Source organism: Salvelinus namaycush, chromosome 6 (assembly GCF_016432855.1).
Source record: "Salvelinus namaycush isolate Seneca chromosome 6, SaNama_1.0, whole genome shotgun sequence".
NCBI lineage: Eukaryota > Metazoa > Chordata > Actinopteri > Salmoniformes > Salmonidae > Salvelinus > Salvelinus namaycush.
In genome coordinates this window covers 19,499,315-19,516,342 of record NC_052312.1, presented here as the reverse complement: position 1 = coordinate 19,516,342, position 17,028 = coordinate 19,499,315, and the positions used below count along the sequence as shown (strand labels likewise).

Sequence of the window (17,028 nt, the reverse complement as noted above, 5' to 3'; positions counted from 1 at the left end):
ACGAGAGGGTAGTTCAGGCCAGGGGTACGTACCCATGCAGGGTGAATACTGTGTCAATGTTAATCATATTACTAATTTAATCATGGGTTTTTCTATTGAGTAAATTATCTAATCTAATGAAACATTGAGTGTTATTGAGTTTTATGTGTAATTATCAATTGTTTACTAATTTAATCAAGATACATTTGAACAGTTTGGTATTTCATTGAGAAATTAGATTTTTTTTTTTAAATTATTCACAACATTTGATGGAAGCATTGCTACTTTGTAGTATGCACATTTTATGGATACTCCTACATGTACATAGTAACCGCAATCTAGTATATATTTAAACCAGGTTATTGGGGGAAACTACTTGGGTAGACCTAATACATTATTCAAAATATTTGCGGACTTACAGTACATAGCTGGCTTAACAAAATGTTTCTAAGCACACATTTTTCAATTTGAATTTAGACACAATACTATATCCAATTTACAGGTATATTTAAATCCTTCTGTGTATGTGTTAATGTGTATACAGTTGGAATACTCTATACAGTATGTAGCTGACAAACCCAAAAGACGTCCCTCTCCCTCCCCGTCATAAAGATAACCACTCTCTCCATTTCCATCCTCCTATCAGAGACAGAACCAGCAGAGGGAGAGATACAACCTCTATGAGCCCAAGAGTTTGTGTCACACTTGTACAAAAATTAAGAAATGAAAAGTTAAAAAAAATATATCATAAAAAACATAGATTTAAAAAAAATCGACAAAAAGATGTCATGAATTGTGCTGATCCTCCTTGCCTTGACTTCTATTCCCCCTTCTGACCCCCTCATTCATAAATCTGACTGCAACCCTGGGCCAGACCCTCCCACCCCCTCCCCTCTCTTCTACCCACTCCCCACCCCATCTCTGCATGCGCCACAGTCTTGCTGCGCTGCTTTTATTCCACCCCCCCAAAAAAACACCCGCCCCTATTGTGATGTCATCAAAACAGTCTGGCCGCCCCCTGCAGCGATGGTGGAGGATGCATAGGTGTGTGTGTTGAATTTGTGTTTGTGTGTGTTGAGTGTCTGGTTGAGTGTTTGTGTGTTGAGCGTGTATGTGTTTGTTGAGTGTGTATATATGTGTGTGTTGAGTTTGTGTGTGTGGAGGTAGGGTGGATGAAGAGGTGCATTAAACCCACTCACCGCAGCGCAGCACTGCCTTGATGACATCAAGCCTGCCAACTGTAAAATGCAAAAGCAATGCAAGTGTGGCATGCCTCTGTTCCTGGTGTGTGCGTATATACGTACGGTGCCTGCCCTGGAAAAATAATCGGAAAACGTCATAAAAAAATTTAGATATTTTTTAGCTGAACATATAAACAAAAATGTGTGTTTCTTTGTCAGATAAAAAAAATAACATTTTTTTCTGCATGAGATGTGTCTTTGAATGAAAATGTCTTAGAGGATACATTGTACCACATGGCAAGCAGTGGGAGAAAAAAAAACGTTTTCATTTTTGTATTAAGTTGATATTATCAATTGACTCTTTTTATCAAGGGAGTGGGGATATCATGCACAGTGAGAAGAATCCTATGGAGACGTGACAATGTCATAGTTTGTCCTTGTGTCGTTTTGACAAACGTCAAATAAAGCAGTGAGATCATGTTGATGTATCAGATGTTGGGTCATTCGACTAACTGTCTGCTGTATTATCAGAGGACTTCTCACTGTTCTGACACCCCCCTCTTCCTCATTCAACCATGTGAATTGAGATGTGGAGGGCACAAAAAATTGAACCAGTTAGCCCAGATTTTTTCTCCTTCTCCAATTTGACCTGGTCAAAAGTAGTGCACTATATAGGGAATAGTGCCATTCGGAATAGTGTGCCGTTTGGGACGCACCTTATGATCTAAATTATGATCAATGCCCCCATCTGAAAAATTCAGAACAGACCTGGGTATAGTATTTTGACCTGGATCCACTAGAATGTAGGAGGCAGAGGTTAAATGGTGAGGCTATAAGAGCGTACTTACTAGGAATGTATGCCAGAGGAGGCTGGTGGGGGGAGCTGAAGGAGGACAGGCTCATTTTAATGGCTGGAATGGAATAAATGGAACGGAGTCAAACGTGTGGTTCCAATATGTTTGATACCGTTCCAATAATTCCATTCCAGCCATTACAAGAGCCCTTACTCCTTAGCTCCTCCCACCAGCCTCCTCTGGTGTTCACTACAAGTGTACACTACGTAGTAGTGTAGTAAGTGGACTCATGTCTGTTAAAAGATGAATGTGAAGTCTTATCAAACTGAGCCATGAATGCTGCTGTCGCCATTTCAATAATAATATACCCTCTCGTTAAGCATTGTGGGAGATCTCAGCCTAGGCTACTATTTGTGTTCTTGATAAATTACGTAATATTATAGCAAGACTCCGCAAAAGCCTTATATACTGTAATAATTACATGCTGACATTCAAATATCCCACCAACAATCTATATGGCTTAAGGTAGCGAACGATTAATTTCCTGTTTTAAGTTGTTAGAGAGGAACAGACAAACTACACTGATATGTCACTTAGCCTATAATGCATTTGACTGTATTCTGTTTTGTAAAAGGGTCAAGCCTGTGTTTATACGGTGAATGCTATGCTATGCCCTGTTTGGTCTGGTCTTAGTACTTCTAGATACTGGTAAAGCATACGCAGTATTAGAACGTAGAATAAATACTGTATGTAACCACCACCACTAGTGTGATTCTGTAACTTAATAATAATATTCCATACCATTCCACTGAACCTCTGCTGATGTACAATCCAAAAGAAATACTGTTTTTTTTTTCTTCTTTTCTTTTAGTTCTGAGAAAATAGGGAAATATTGTTGGTGTTGACTTGGGACAATAGGAGAATGTTCATGTATTGTTATCTGCAAAGGGTTTAAGACATGTACGCTGCATCAGAACTAAAAGCCTCTTTCATTGGAGCGCTCCTTCGAGTGCTTTCCAATCCAAAAACTATCATCCGATCACCTCAATGTATGTAGACGTCAAGATATCTCCAGAAGGTAGTCGGTAAATTGCGGTGAAGAAAGCATGCAGGCTCACAAAGTACTACATTCATACTTTATCGTAGTCCCTCCCACCTGGAAATACCAGTATGAGACAAAAATCCTTCAATATCTGTCATCCAGATGTCAAGTTGAACACGCACACTATTGTAGGAGTATAGATATCAAAACCGCACAAATAGTATTCCTGTGAGTATAGGTGTTTTGTCCTGGGCGAGTGCAGATTTCAAAGGCCCTGGAGTTAATAGCAGACATGAATGTATATGGGTACCGTTACTAAGGGTCTTTGGATGCGAGAAATTGTTAAAACATTTTTTTCTTTAAAGAGAGAAAGAATTAAGGCAAAAATGACAAAAAGCAGCTAATGGTTCTCCTATCGCTGAGAAAACCACAACATTTGACGTTTAAGAGTGACTGTGTACATAGCTATATCTATTACTGTTGTTTTGATTTCCAGTTTATATATATATATATATAATTTCTGTTGATTTCATCAATGCAAAAATAATGGACTTTGGAACTGTCTGTCTGAGAAGATGGCTGTGTTTTGAACGTGGGGAGGGGGAGGAACATGCCACTGTGGCAGTTTACCTGGGGGGGGGGGGGGGCAAAATGGACTCTCCCTCTCTCTGTACTCCTCTGGTGAATGTATCACTCTGCTGTGGCTAACAGGATGACTAACTCTCCACTGTGGCCACAGGTGCCAAGAACGCAGAAGCACTTGTAGCACAATTGTGTCTTTTTTCTTTCAGAATGGATTTTTTCTCTCCTCCTAGCCAATATCTACCGCTCTTGCTCATATACCGTATGTATCATAAGCCTATATACAAGACAACGTCATATAAAGAAAAGCATTACTATGACCCGTGGCTATTTGTTGAAGTTTGAAATTTGCCAAAGGTTAAAGTTTTGTTGCATTTTTCTCTCAAACTGCTATGTTGTGTTCAAGAAGTGTCAACAAAATCCCGTATTTATCGGTATCATTTTGGAAACCCTGCTCACGTGCCATCTAATCAAGCAATAAAAACAAACAAACAATGAGATAACGAGATACAATCGTATAAATTATTTTATTAGCGCGAAATGCTGCATTGATGTTATATCTCATATGCTGGTGACGGAGGGTTGGTCGCCGTGACGTTATCACTGTTGGCATGGCAACACATCACCACTGTAGAGGCCTGAATAAGAGGTGTGATTGTATAATGATTATTTTTGTATTTTTCTTTATAAGAGGTTTCAAATTGTTTTTTGTTTCATTTTTTTTAACTTGAAGATGAATTCTACTGGTGTACCACTTGCATTGTTTGTACAGGTGTTATGGGGGGAGTATGGGGGGAGAAAAGTCCCTCCCAACAGAGAGGTGAAAGATGGCAGAGTTTCTGAAAGTGGTCTCTGTTTTCTATCAGTCATATGAGCTTTATTTATCAGTCTAAATCTTGTTTCTGATTCTCTAGTAGTCAGGAGGAGTATAAAATCAATTAGCCCATATCAAAGTTTAAAACGCAAGCTGAAGAAAACCTCAATGAAAATCTTGTGTGATTTCCATGAAAGCGATTCAACGTTTAAAAAAAATATATATACTATCAACAATTTAATAAAGTTGTAAAGTGTATTTTACTGTAAATAGCATCCACGGGGTATTTTTTATGATAATTTTGTCACAGAAATACCTTAATATAACTTTTTCTACGAAGTTTACAAAATCACACACACTTAAAAAAAATCTATCCAAACCTGAGATTCAATTGTAATGATCTCTTCAACTCTCTCACTAAACTCACCAAGCCAGAGACCGTTGGTTCATTTTCAACTTCTTTCAGAGACCACTGCCATCTTTCCTAGGACCAAGGTGCTGTGTGGTTTAACCTCAGTAGTCAGAGAGAAAAGCCTACTGTTGTCCTGTGCTGATGGAGAGGGAGTGGCCTGTCAGTGGCTGGAGAGCACCCAACACTGTAGCACAGCACTTAGTGGATGTGTCCAAAATGGCACTTTATTCCCTATGTAGCTAGTGCACTACTTTTGAGCATGGCTCATAGGGGTACGGTCAAAAGTAGTGCACTGAATAGGGAATAGGGTGCCATTTCAGACTCAGACAGTGTATTAGCTAGCCCTAGGAGTGTGCAGCAGCAACGTATTCTCTCTGCTTTCAGATCCCTAGCTGTCATGGCCGTCTGTTGCTAGGAAACCAACCCACACAAAGCGCAGCAGGGAAATGATATGCAGCCACACTGAGGGAGTGAGGAGGCAGGCAGGTCAACCAGCCGGGCCGCCCCTGAGGGAGGGGGAGGAGTGTGTGGCAAGGCTAAGGCTATGGTTAAGAGGGGCGAGGCAACCTTGTATAAGGATGCCTTGGGTGCTTAAAGTAAGCCACTGGGGAAGAAAAATGTGGTAAAGAGTGACAGGGAAAAGACAGAGGGTTATTACAGAGAAGATGGATCAGGGTGCGATTGCACACAGTTGAGGGTCTGAGACTGAAGAGCAAATGAGAAGAGGGCTAGGGGAACCCAAGGTAGACGGGTTCAATGGGCTCAAGGCCTTAGCAAGAGGTCAGCCAAGCAGAAAAGAGGTGAAAGGTGGTCACAAGGGAGAGGGATTTGACCGTGGGTAAAGCGCGGTTAAGGCGTGGCCGGCTCAACCAGACCGTGTCTGACCTTACCTGAATAGAGTTTAGCTGCAGTGATGACCTGGTGTACCTTTCTGGGCTCGTATTTACAAAGCGTTTCAGTAGGAAAGATCATAATGAATAAGATTTTATGGACTGGGGGAAACCTGATCCTAGATCAGCACTCCTACTTTGAGAAGCTTTATGAATACGGACTATTCTTTCCATTCCTCCTTCTGACGTTCCTTTCTTTTGACTGCTGTATTATTACTACTGATTAAACATTTTTGTTTTGTTTTTGCCAATCAATGGGAACACTGTAAAGCTGTAAAGATAAAGATTTCCTGCATTGTGAAAGAAAAATGGATGTACATATTGTATCAATTAAAACAACAATGCATAAAGCTTTTATATGTTCCTCCGGTCAATTGATTTGAACGTTGATTTAAATGATCATGTAATATCATATCGTTTGTCATATTAAAGAAAGTGGACACTATTTAGCTTAATCTCGGTTAACCCAGAACTAAAGTCTTGCGTAATTGGTCAGATGCTCGATTAAGTGTAAAGAGAAGAGCTATAATGGGGATCGGAACCCGAACGAAGAGCTCCCCCCTCTCTCTTTGCAAGTTACAGGCAAGTCTATGGGGCAACTGTCCCCTCCCCTTCCGAAATTCGAAAGATACCAACACCTGCAAAATCGGGATTTGTCCAAAGCACCGGAACTAATGCTGCTTGTTATTTCACACATCCCGTTGAATCATGACAAATCTACGGTACCATTTATGTTTATGTAGTCTGTCCAATAGAGATTCAACTAGAACTATAGGCAATATAGCCTGAAATCCAGACCTGTTTTGTGCTTACTCCTGTTTGGCATATGACATGGAGTACAAGGACAGGAATATTAGCACAACCAGACTGGTACCCAGGCTAAAGGCAATAGAGAAAACTCTATCATTTTAGATTCACCTTGGTATAGAGGCTCCAAAAAGCAAACTCTACAATATTCACCTTGATATAGAGGCTTTAAAAATCAAACAACTATATTGTTAACCTTAAATTGCCATTAGCATGGATCCAGCCTTAGGTCTCGCTCTCACTCAACACCCATCTACCCTGTCGCCATGGGGATGCTGGTGGGCTATCTGGAGATAACTCTGTTGCTCTTGACAACTGCAGGCTTTTAAGGGACCCTTTGGCTTTGGGTTCCTGTTAACATACCATTCTGTTCTTTTAGTTATTATAATGAACATAAATATCCGTCCGTCACACATCATACTCGTTCACATAATAGTCATTATATAACACATACAGAACCGTCTGTTTCCATACAAACAAAGCATTGGGTTACCAAAGGTTGTAACCATTATCAACTTGTGTAGTAGTAGGCTGAGTCACTCACACACTGAGGCTCTCCTACACTACCCTCCATCCTCCCCCTGAAGTGAATACGCACTCCAAAAATTGCACACATGCCACTTTCACGTCCGTCCGTCCCCCATCCCTTGAGCTGTGGCTGCGTTCCCTTGAGCTGTGGAACAATGAAAGGGAAAAGGAGGAGGGGAGGAGAGGAGGGAATTTGCCTGCTATTGTAGTGACCAGACTATTGGTCAGGGTAAAATACACTCAGTTGAAAACTCCCTGTAAGCTCACTGATACTTTCCAAGACCATCTCCATAAAGACGCAGTACCTACCATAGGTGTACTCTGCAACATGTATCCTTATTCTATTTCTATGGCAACTGCACTTAAAAGGACAGACATACTGTATACTCGGAATGTCTGAAGACATGGCAGGACAATAGAGAACAAGTTTGTTCTAAACAGCTAAAAACTTCATATTAGCACCCAGTGATATTGTGACATTTTGTTCTAAACAGCAACTAAACGCTTCATATTACCCAGTGATGTTGTGACATTCATCAGATAGGTCATACGTTTTAGAAATGATCATCTGAATTTCACTGTCTCCAGTCCTTCTTCCAGGCATATTTTATTGGCGGTCATAGAGGACAGTGTGTGTGGAAGTGTTTATTACATAGATTTTGTAACCTTTATTTAACTAGGCATGTCAGTTAAGAACATATTCTTATTTACAATGACGGCCTACCGGGGAACAGGGGCAGAACGACACATCTTTACCTTGTCAGCTCGGGGATTCGATCCAGCAAACTTTCGGTTACTGGCCCAACACTCTAACCACTAGACTACCTGCGGCCAAAGATCTCACCATCTCTGGCAGCGACCAGGAACTGGGTCAGGCACTGTGTGTGATAGAGAGACAAAAGAGCGAGGCTCTCCAGTAGCCAAATTAGCTGATAAAAGACTAGTTCAGAATGAACAAGGAATGGCTGACTGCGCCCGGGGTGAGTGGAATTAGACAATCTGTTTGAAATCAGTGAATCACTCCAATGGGAGAAGAGCGAGAGGTTTAATAAAGAAAATAGAAGTTTATTAAAGAAATGCAAAGACTAGATCGTTTCACTTTATTGTAGAAATACATTGACCAGTCCAGCTTTACTTTACAATTAATGCAATAATAGGAAATTCAGACAGGATATCAGTTAATAAATACAATCAAACATTTAAAAAAAACTCTGACTGTTATCTAGCTAATGAGGTATATTTACTGTAGCTGAAAAATACTTTTAAAAAGGCAACAATGCCAAACAAATTTCTCAAAGTGTGGTTTTGCCTTGGCAACGGAACACAGAAACCAAAAATCTAAACAAGGGGGGTGAGAGCAGAAAAATGTGAAGAGAGGAGGACTACAACTCCACAAAATGGAGGGAGGTTGAAAAAAAAGAAACTGATGCGTTCCAGTGGGAGGCTCCTGCCGTTGCCCCCTGATACGGGCAGAGAGAGAGAGAGGGGTGTGTGTGTGTGTGTGTGAGGGAGAGAATTGGATAGAGAGAGAGCGAGAAGGAGAATTGGGAGCTTGGAGGAGCTGCAGCTGCCTGGTTTCCATAGCGATGGAGATGCAGCACAATGAGGGAGAGAAGAGGGAGAGCGATAGAGTAAGAGATGGAGAGAGGGACTCAGGAAGAGGGGGGGAGAGATGTTTGGGGGAGGTGTAGTTCGGACATGGAGCCCCAGGACTTGCCACTTGAGACCGCCACCTTCAGGGGGACCTGGGTAAAACACACAGGGTGGGGGAGGGGGACATCAAACTGAGGTGTATTTGTGTGTATGTAAGCGTGTGTAAGACATCAGCATTGGTAGGAGTGTGGAGAAGAGGCGTGTGTGTGTGACATCAGCGTGTGCGTAGCACCACTCTGACCTAGATTCTCTCAGGGTCTCATCATCACTCACCTGGCCTCCCGCTGTCATACAGCAAGACAGGAAGCAGCTAGCTACTGTTGCTACTACCTTACCAATAAAACACATACTAAGCCTACACTAAGCTAACTTAGCTAGTTTCCTTGCTAGCTACTGGAGCTACTACCTTATCAATAAAACACATACTAGACCTACACTAAGCTAACTTAGCTAGTTTCCTTGCTAGTCTCTCTGCGAACTACTGAAGATAATAAAGGCTAAGCACATATCTCAGCTAGCGACCGGTGCTATTTCCTTTAGAATAAAACATAGCATAATGATAGGTTAAGTTCACCAGTCTCCCTGGTTAACAATATCAGCAAATTAAATACACACAACTGCTACAGTACAAAAAAAACAAAAAAACTTTTCCTTACTTTTAGTTCTTTAGTCCTATTCACTTACTTTGAGATGAACTCCCAGACAATCGATGTGTTGCAGGGACTCCATAGTGTTCTTGACCAACACTGTGTCACAAAGAGACAGACAGAAACACATACTAATAAATAATACAATACAAGCCATTTAGCGGAAGCTTTTATCCAAAGCGACTTACAGTCATGTGTGTATACATTTGTATGGGTGGATCCAGCAGGAATCGTACCCACGACCCTTGGTGTTGCAAGCGCCATGTTCTACCAATGGAACCACACAAGACCCCATATTACATATGAATATCTCTGATGAGTTGAAGTAGGTCGAAGCTTGAAGATTCTATATCTCATGTGTATGACCTGGAGAGAAGAGGGGGATTGTGTGACGTCTGACCTTTGTGTGATTGTGTGACGTCTCACCTGCGAACTCCCCCACCTGAGAGTCCTCCACCTCGTAGAGCAGCTCGTCATGGAGCTGAGCTATCAGCCTGGACAGGACATAATACATAAAGAGATAGTGAGAGAAAGAAAGAAAGAGAGAAAGAAAGAAAAGGGGACAAGAGGTGAGAGAGACAAAGGAATAGAGAAACAAACACCGCCTCCCGACTGGCACAGCGGTCTAAGGCACTGCATCGCAGTGCTAGAAGCGTCACTACAGACCCTGGTTTGATCCCAATCGGCCGTGATCGGAAGTCCCATAGGGCGGCGCACAATTGGCCCAGCGTCGTCCGGGTTAGGGGAGGGTTGGGCCGGGGTAGGCCGTCATTGTAAATAAGAATTTGCACTTAACTAACTTGCCTAGTTAAATAAAGGTGAAAGAAAAAAGAAATAGAGGGAGTAGAGAAGACAGCGAGAAGACAACGTGGGCTGCGTCAGAGAGAGCACTCAGGGTAAAAAGAGAAAGATGAGTGGTTGTAACTGATGATTGCGGCGAGGTAAGTGAATGATGTGGAGTGACTGGATGACCCTGAGCTATGATTAGGAGGGATGGGCGGAGGGAGGGGAGAGAGGGAAGGGGAGAGAGAGGGCAAGGAAGGGAAGCCATGGAGGGAGATAGAAAGGGAGGGAAAGAGGGAAGGATGGAGGAAGGGAAAGAGAATCTTGGCAGCAGGGTTGGTAGATTCAATTTGAACTCAGAAGATAAATTGAAAGTCAATTCCTGGAATGAAAATTTCCCATTATTGTATGGAGAACAGGAGGAGGAAGAGAAGGGTGAGGAGAGGTGAAGTTAGGCTGCATCCCAAATGGCACCCTATTCTGTAGATAGTGCACTACTAATGGCGAGAACCCATAGGGCTCTGGCCAAAAGTAGTGCACTATATAGGAAATAGGGTACCATTTGAGATGTAGTCTTGGTCTAACCTGGCGGAGAGAGAGCTGGAGGAGGAGACTTGAGAGAAGATACGGATCATGGCCATCTTACACAGGTCAGCAGCTGACCCTAGAGAGAAGAAACAGAAAGCCAGAAGAGAAGTTAACACACGCACGCATACACTCAAGCTCACACATGCACTCACACACACACATACATACATACATACATACATACATACAGTGGGGCAAAAAAGTATTTAGTCAGCCACCAATTGTGCAAGTTCTCCCACTTAAAAAGATGAAAGAGGCCTGTAATTTTCATCATAGGTACACTTCAACTATGACAGACAAAATGAGAAAAATAAATCCAGAAAATCACATTGTAGGATTTTTAATTTATTTATTTGCAAATTATGGTGGAAAATAAGTATTTGGTCAATAACAAAAGTTTATCTCAATCCTTTGTTATATACCCTTTGTTGGCAATGACAGAGGTCAAACGTTTTCTGTAAGTCTTCACAAGGTTTTCACACACTGTTGCTGGTATTTTGGCCCATTTCTCCATGCAGATCTCCTCTAGAGCAGTGATGTTTTGGGGCTGTTGCTGGGCAACACGGACTTTCAACTCCCTCCAAAGATTTTCTATGGGGTTGAGATCTGGAGACTGGCTAGGCCACTCCAGGACCTTGAAATGCTTCTTACGAAGCCACTCCTTCGTTGCCCGGGCGGTGTGTTTGGGATCATTGACATGCTGAAAGACCCAGCCACGTTTCATCTTCAATGCCCTTGCTGATGGAAGGAGGTTTTCACTCAAAATCTCACGATACATGGCCCCATTCATTCTTTCCTTTACACGGATCAGTCGTCCTGGTCCCTTTGCAGAAAAACAGCCCCAAAGCATGATGTTTCCACCCCCATGCTTCACAGTAGGTATGGTGTTCTTTGGATGCAACTCAGCATTCTTTGTCCTCCAAACACGACGAGTTGAGTTTTTACCAAAAAGTTCTATTTTGGTTTCATCTGACCATATGACATTCTCCCAATCTTCTTCTGGATCATCCAAATGCTCTCTAGCAAACTTCAGACGGGCCTGGACATGTACTGGCTTAAGCGGGGGGACACGTCTGGCACTGCAGGATTTGAGTCCCTGGCGGCGTAGTGTGTTACTGATGGTAGGCTTTGTTACTTTGGTCCCAGCTCTCTGCAGGTCATTCACTAGGTCCCCCTGTGTGGTTCTGGGATTTTTGCTCACCGTTCTTGTGATCATTTTGACCCCACGGGGTGAGATCTTGCGTGGAGCCCCAGATCGAGGGAGATTATCAGTGGTCTTGTATGTCTTCCATTTCCTAATAATTGCTCCCACAGTTGATTTCTTCAAACCAAGCTGCTTACCTATTGCAGATTCAGTCTTCCCAACCTGGTGCAGGTCTACAATTTTGTTTCTGGTGTCCTTTGACAGCTCTTTGGTCTTGGCCATAGTGGAGTTTGGAGTGTGACTGTTTGAGGTTGTAGACAGGTGTCTTTTATACTGATAACAAGTTCAAACAGGTGCCATTAATACAGGTAACGAGTGGAGGACAGAGGAGCCTCTTAAAGAAGAAGTTACAGGTCTGTGAGAGCCAGAAATCTTGCTTGTTTGTAGGTGACCAAATACTTATTTTCCACCATAATTTGCAAATAAATTCATTAAAAATCCTACAATGTGATTTTCTGGATTTTTTCTCCTCATTTTGTCTGTTATAGTTGAAGTGGTCCTATGATGAAAATTACAGGCCTCTCTCCTCTTTTTAAGTGGGAGAACTTGCACAATTGGTGGCTGACTAAATACTTTTTTGCCCACTGTACATACATACATACATACATACATACATACATACACGCCCGTCCCCTCCACACTACCTTGGACCACAAAGTTAACGGCCTGTCTCTCAGCCTGCATGCGGACTCCCCAGTCTGTAGAGTGGATGTGAGGAAGTGTCCTTCGCCGGCCCATAATAGACACCACGTAACCTAGGCAACAACAACACGAAGGTACAGTACTAGAGGTTATTTACACTGCAATTGAAAGATATGAGGAAGGATGATGTGTTTGGTATTCTAACAGGTTTTATTCTGGATCAAAAGGGGGCTTAGGTGGTGGGCGCGGTACGGGGCCTTGCAATGGGCGTGGTTGGCCTGGATGAATTCTAGAGAACATTTTGGCTGTGTAGAGAAATGCTGGTATTTTTAAGTCAATTTCCTGCAATTCTACACATTTCTTAATGGAGCTGGGATCCATTTTTGCAGTTTTAAAGCTAATTTGTTGCAATTCTACACTTTTTGCCATGTACCTGAGAGAACATTTGGCAGTTTTAAAGCTAATTTCCTGCATTCTATGCATTTTGCATTGGCTAATGCTGTGTTCTTTTGCTCAAACATAATAACAAAATCAATACTGCTAAATTCATTGTTTTTTTTAATTTTCAAGCTTTTATTTTGGTGATTATTGTTAGTTCTCAAAGATTATATTATTTAAAAAAATTACAGAGTGGCTATGGTTCCGGATTTTCTGGAAATCCGATTTGATGCGGCAACAAAAAAATGTATGTGTGCACATTTTTTTAAATGTAGCTGCTGCGCACTCCGCTGCTGCGCACTCTGCTTTGACTGGTGATGAACGCCTTTGTCTGGTGTAGCCTACACACTTCATGTCGTACACAAAGGACACGGTCAACAACTACTGCATTCCATGTCTCAGTAAACTATTAAAAATAAGCGTGTTTTCATGTTAGTTTTTCAGGAGGGGAGCTAGGCTACATGCAGCTATTTACATGTTGTACACAAAAGATCAACGTGTTTGTACAACCTCGCAGATTGTTTCTTGCCCCAATGCAGTTACAGTGCATTTGGAAAGTATTCAGACCCCTTTTCCACATTTTGTTACCTTACAGACTTATTCTAAAATGGATTCAATTGTTTTTCTCCCTGATCATTCTACACACAGTACCCCATAATTACAATGCAAAAACAGTTTTTTTTTGTTGTGTGTGTGCAGATGTATTAAAAATAAAAAACTGAAATATAACATTTACATAAGTATTCAGACCCTTTACTCAGTACTTTGTTGAAGCACCTTTGGCAGTGATTACAGCCTTGAGTCTTCTTGGGTATGACGCTACAAGCTTGGCACACCTGTATTTGGGGACTTTCTCCCATTCTTCTCTGCAGATCCTCTCAAGCCCTGTCAGGTTGGATGGAGAGCATCGCTGCACCGCTATTTTCAGGTCTCTCCAGAGATGTTTGATCGGGTTCAAGTCCGGGCTCTGGATGGACCACTCAAGGACTTTCAGAGACTTGTCCCAAAGCCACTCCTGCGTTGTCTTGGCTGTGTGCTTAGGGTCGTTGTCCTGTTGGAAGTCTGAGGTCCTGAGCGCTCTGGAGTAGGTTTTCATCAAAGATCTCTCTGTACTTTGATCCGTTCATTTTTCCTCGATCCTGACTAGTCTCCAAGTCCCTACCGCTGAAAAACATCCCCACAGCATGATGCTGCCACCACCATTTTTATTTTTTTATTATTATTTTTAAATTTTATCCCCTTTTCTCCCCAATTTTCGTGGTATCCAATCGCTAGTAATTACTATCTTGTCTCATCGCTACAACTCCCGTACGGGCTCGGGAGAGACGAAGGTCGAAAGCCACGCGTCCTCCGAAGCACAACCCAACCAAGCCGCACTGCTTCTTAACACAGCGCGCCTCCAACCCGGAAGCCAGCCGCACCAATGTGTCGGAGGAAACACCGTGCACCTGGCCCCCTTGGTTAGCGCGCACTGCGCCCGGCCCGCCACAGGAGTCGCTGGAGCGCGATGAGACAAGGATATCCCTACCGGCCAAACCCTCCCTAACCCGGACGACGCTAGCCCAATTGTGCGTCGCCCCACGGACCTCCCGGTCGCGGCCGGCTGCGACAGAGCCTGGGCGCGAACCCAGAGACTCTGGTGGCGCAGCTAGCACTGCGATGCAGTGCCCTAGACCACTGCGCCACCCGGGAGGCCTGCCACCACCATTTTTATTGAACCTTTATTTAACTAGGAAAGTCAGTTAAGAACAAATTATTACTTACAATGACAGCCTACACCGGCCAAACTCGGACGACGCTGGGCCAATTTGTGCGCCGCCCTATGGGACACCCAATCACAGCCGGTTGTGATATAGCCTCGATTCAAACCAGTGTGTCTGTAGTGAAGCCTCTAGCACTGAGATGCAGTGTCTTAGACCGCTGCGCGACTCGGGAGCCCATAGGGATAGTGCCAGGTTTCCTCCAGACGTGACGCATGGCATTCAGGACATAGAGTTCAATCTTAGTTTCATCAGACCAGAGAATCTTGTTTCTCATGGTCTGTGTCCTTTAGGTGCCTTTTGGCAAACTCCAAGCGGGCTGTCATGTGCCTTTTACTGAGGAGTGGCTTCCGTCTGGCCACTCTACCTTAAAGTCCTGATTGGTGGAGTGCTACAGAGATGGTTGTCCTTCTGAAAGGTTCTCCCATCTTCACAGAGGAACTCAGGAGCTCTGTCAGAGTGACCATAGGGTTCTTGGTCACCTCTCTGCCCAAGGCCCTTCTCGCCCGATTGCTCAGTTTGGCCGGGCGGCCAGCTCTAGAAAGAGTCTTAGTGGTTCCAAACTTCTTCCATTTAAGAATGATGGAAGCCACTGTGTTCTTGGGGACCTTCAATGCTGCAGATATTTTTTGGTACCCTTCCCCAGATATGTGCCTCGACACAATCCTGTCTCGGAGCTTTACGGACAATTCCTTCGATCTCATGGCTTGGTTTTTGCTCTGACATGCACAGCCAACTGTGAGACCTTATGGTGTGTGCCTTTCCAAATCATGTCTAGTCAATTGAATTTACCACAGGTGGACTACAATCATGTTGCAAAAACATCTCAAGGATGATCAATGGAAACAGGATGCACCTGAGATCAATTTCGAGTCTCATACCAAAGGGTCTGAATACTTATGTAAATAAGGTATTTCTGATATTTCTTTTGTTACATACATTTTCTAAAATGTCTAAAAACCTGTTTTCGCTTTGTCATTATGAGGTATTGTGTGTAGAGTGATGAGGGGGAAAAAAGTATTTAATCAATTTTAGAATAAGGCTGTAACGTAAAACAAAATGGATAAAGTCAAGAGGTCGGGATACTTTGAAGGCTACTCATTGTAGCTTTCATAATGCAGCTATCTAAGCAGAATATCAAAGGGTTAGACATGCAGTCTAATTAACGAATTGATGTTATGTTTTCATCATCATTGGAAACATTGGCTAAGCAGGAGGCAGACAGGCAGTCAAAGTAGTAGCGTTCTTTTCAGCAACTCTGATTAGTGGCTAAGATACGGCAGCAAGTATAAAGATTAGCCTACAACATCACACAAAATACAGATTGTTTTGCTCCAATGCAATGTGTAGTTCAACCGCAATATCCGTTACAACAGACATAATGGGCTTCATAATGTAGCCTTCATTATATAGCCTTCATTATACAGCCTTCATTATACAGCCTTCATAATATAGCCTTCATTATACAGCCTTCATTATATAGCCTTCATTATACAGCCTTCATTATATAGCCTTCATTGTAGCCTTCATTATATAGCCTTCATTGTAGCCTTCATAATGTAGCCTTCACTGTAGCCTTGAATGTTCGTTCAAATCGCCACAGGGTTTTTATTTCAGCTGTGCAGAAATATGATGTAGAGACCTAGGCTCTATCATCATGGTTCAGAAGAGGGTGATTAAAGAGAGAACCGTGAAGGGTGCTGTGTGTGTAAAATAAGTCATGCGCAGAACTTGATCCATATCCACAGCTTTGAGCAAGACGTTTCCAGAGGGGCGGGGCTGAAAACTCAGTATTCGCTGCTACGGCCTAAAAAATATATACTGTATGTCCATTATCTTTTCTACATATGTTATATCTTGCTTTTATTCGATTCATTTTACACATGAAAGTATTTTATTTTTTTTATATCCCAAAAATTTATATAACAAAAAATCATAATGTTACACTGTTTGACGGCCGGCCCAAGAATTTCAATGGGGGAAAATCCCTGTTCTAACAATAAAACAGATTGCATGACTGCATTTATTTAACTCCAGTAAGCACAGTCCCCTGTCATAACAGCATTGTAAACTAGTTGGGTGGCAAACACACACACACACACACACACACACACACACACACACACACACACACACACACACACACACACACACACACACACACACACACACACAGAGACAGACACGCCAGCGCACACACACACACCGACACACACTCAAACTTCCCATCCCTGACAATCACACTTCCCAAACACCAACCCACCCACCCACCCACACGTGCTCA

At 42.7% G+C, this 17,028-nt stretch overlaps 1 protein-coding gene across 1 annotated transcript in view; it reads right to left on the bottom strand.

Moving 5' to 3' along the window:
- Window positions 1–8,681: 8,681 nt before the first annotated feature.
- LOC120048994 (DNA polymerase nu-like) overlaps window positions 8,682–17,028 on the bottom strand; it is a 77,326-nt gene continuing 68,979 nt past the window's right edge. Inside the window, 5 exon segments of the mRNA XM_038995254.1 lie at window positions 8,682–8,774; window positions 9,367–9,428; window positions 9,756–9,823; window positions 10,698–10,776; window positions 12,549–12,659. Coding sequence (XP_038851182.1) covers window positions 8,682–8,774; window positions 9,367–9,428; window positions 9,756–9,823; window positions 10,698–10,776; window positions 12,549–12,659 — 413 coding nt within the window.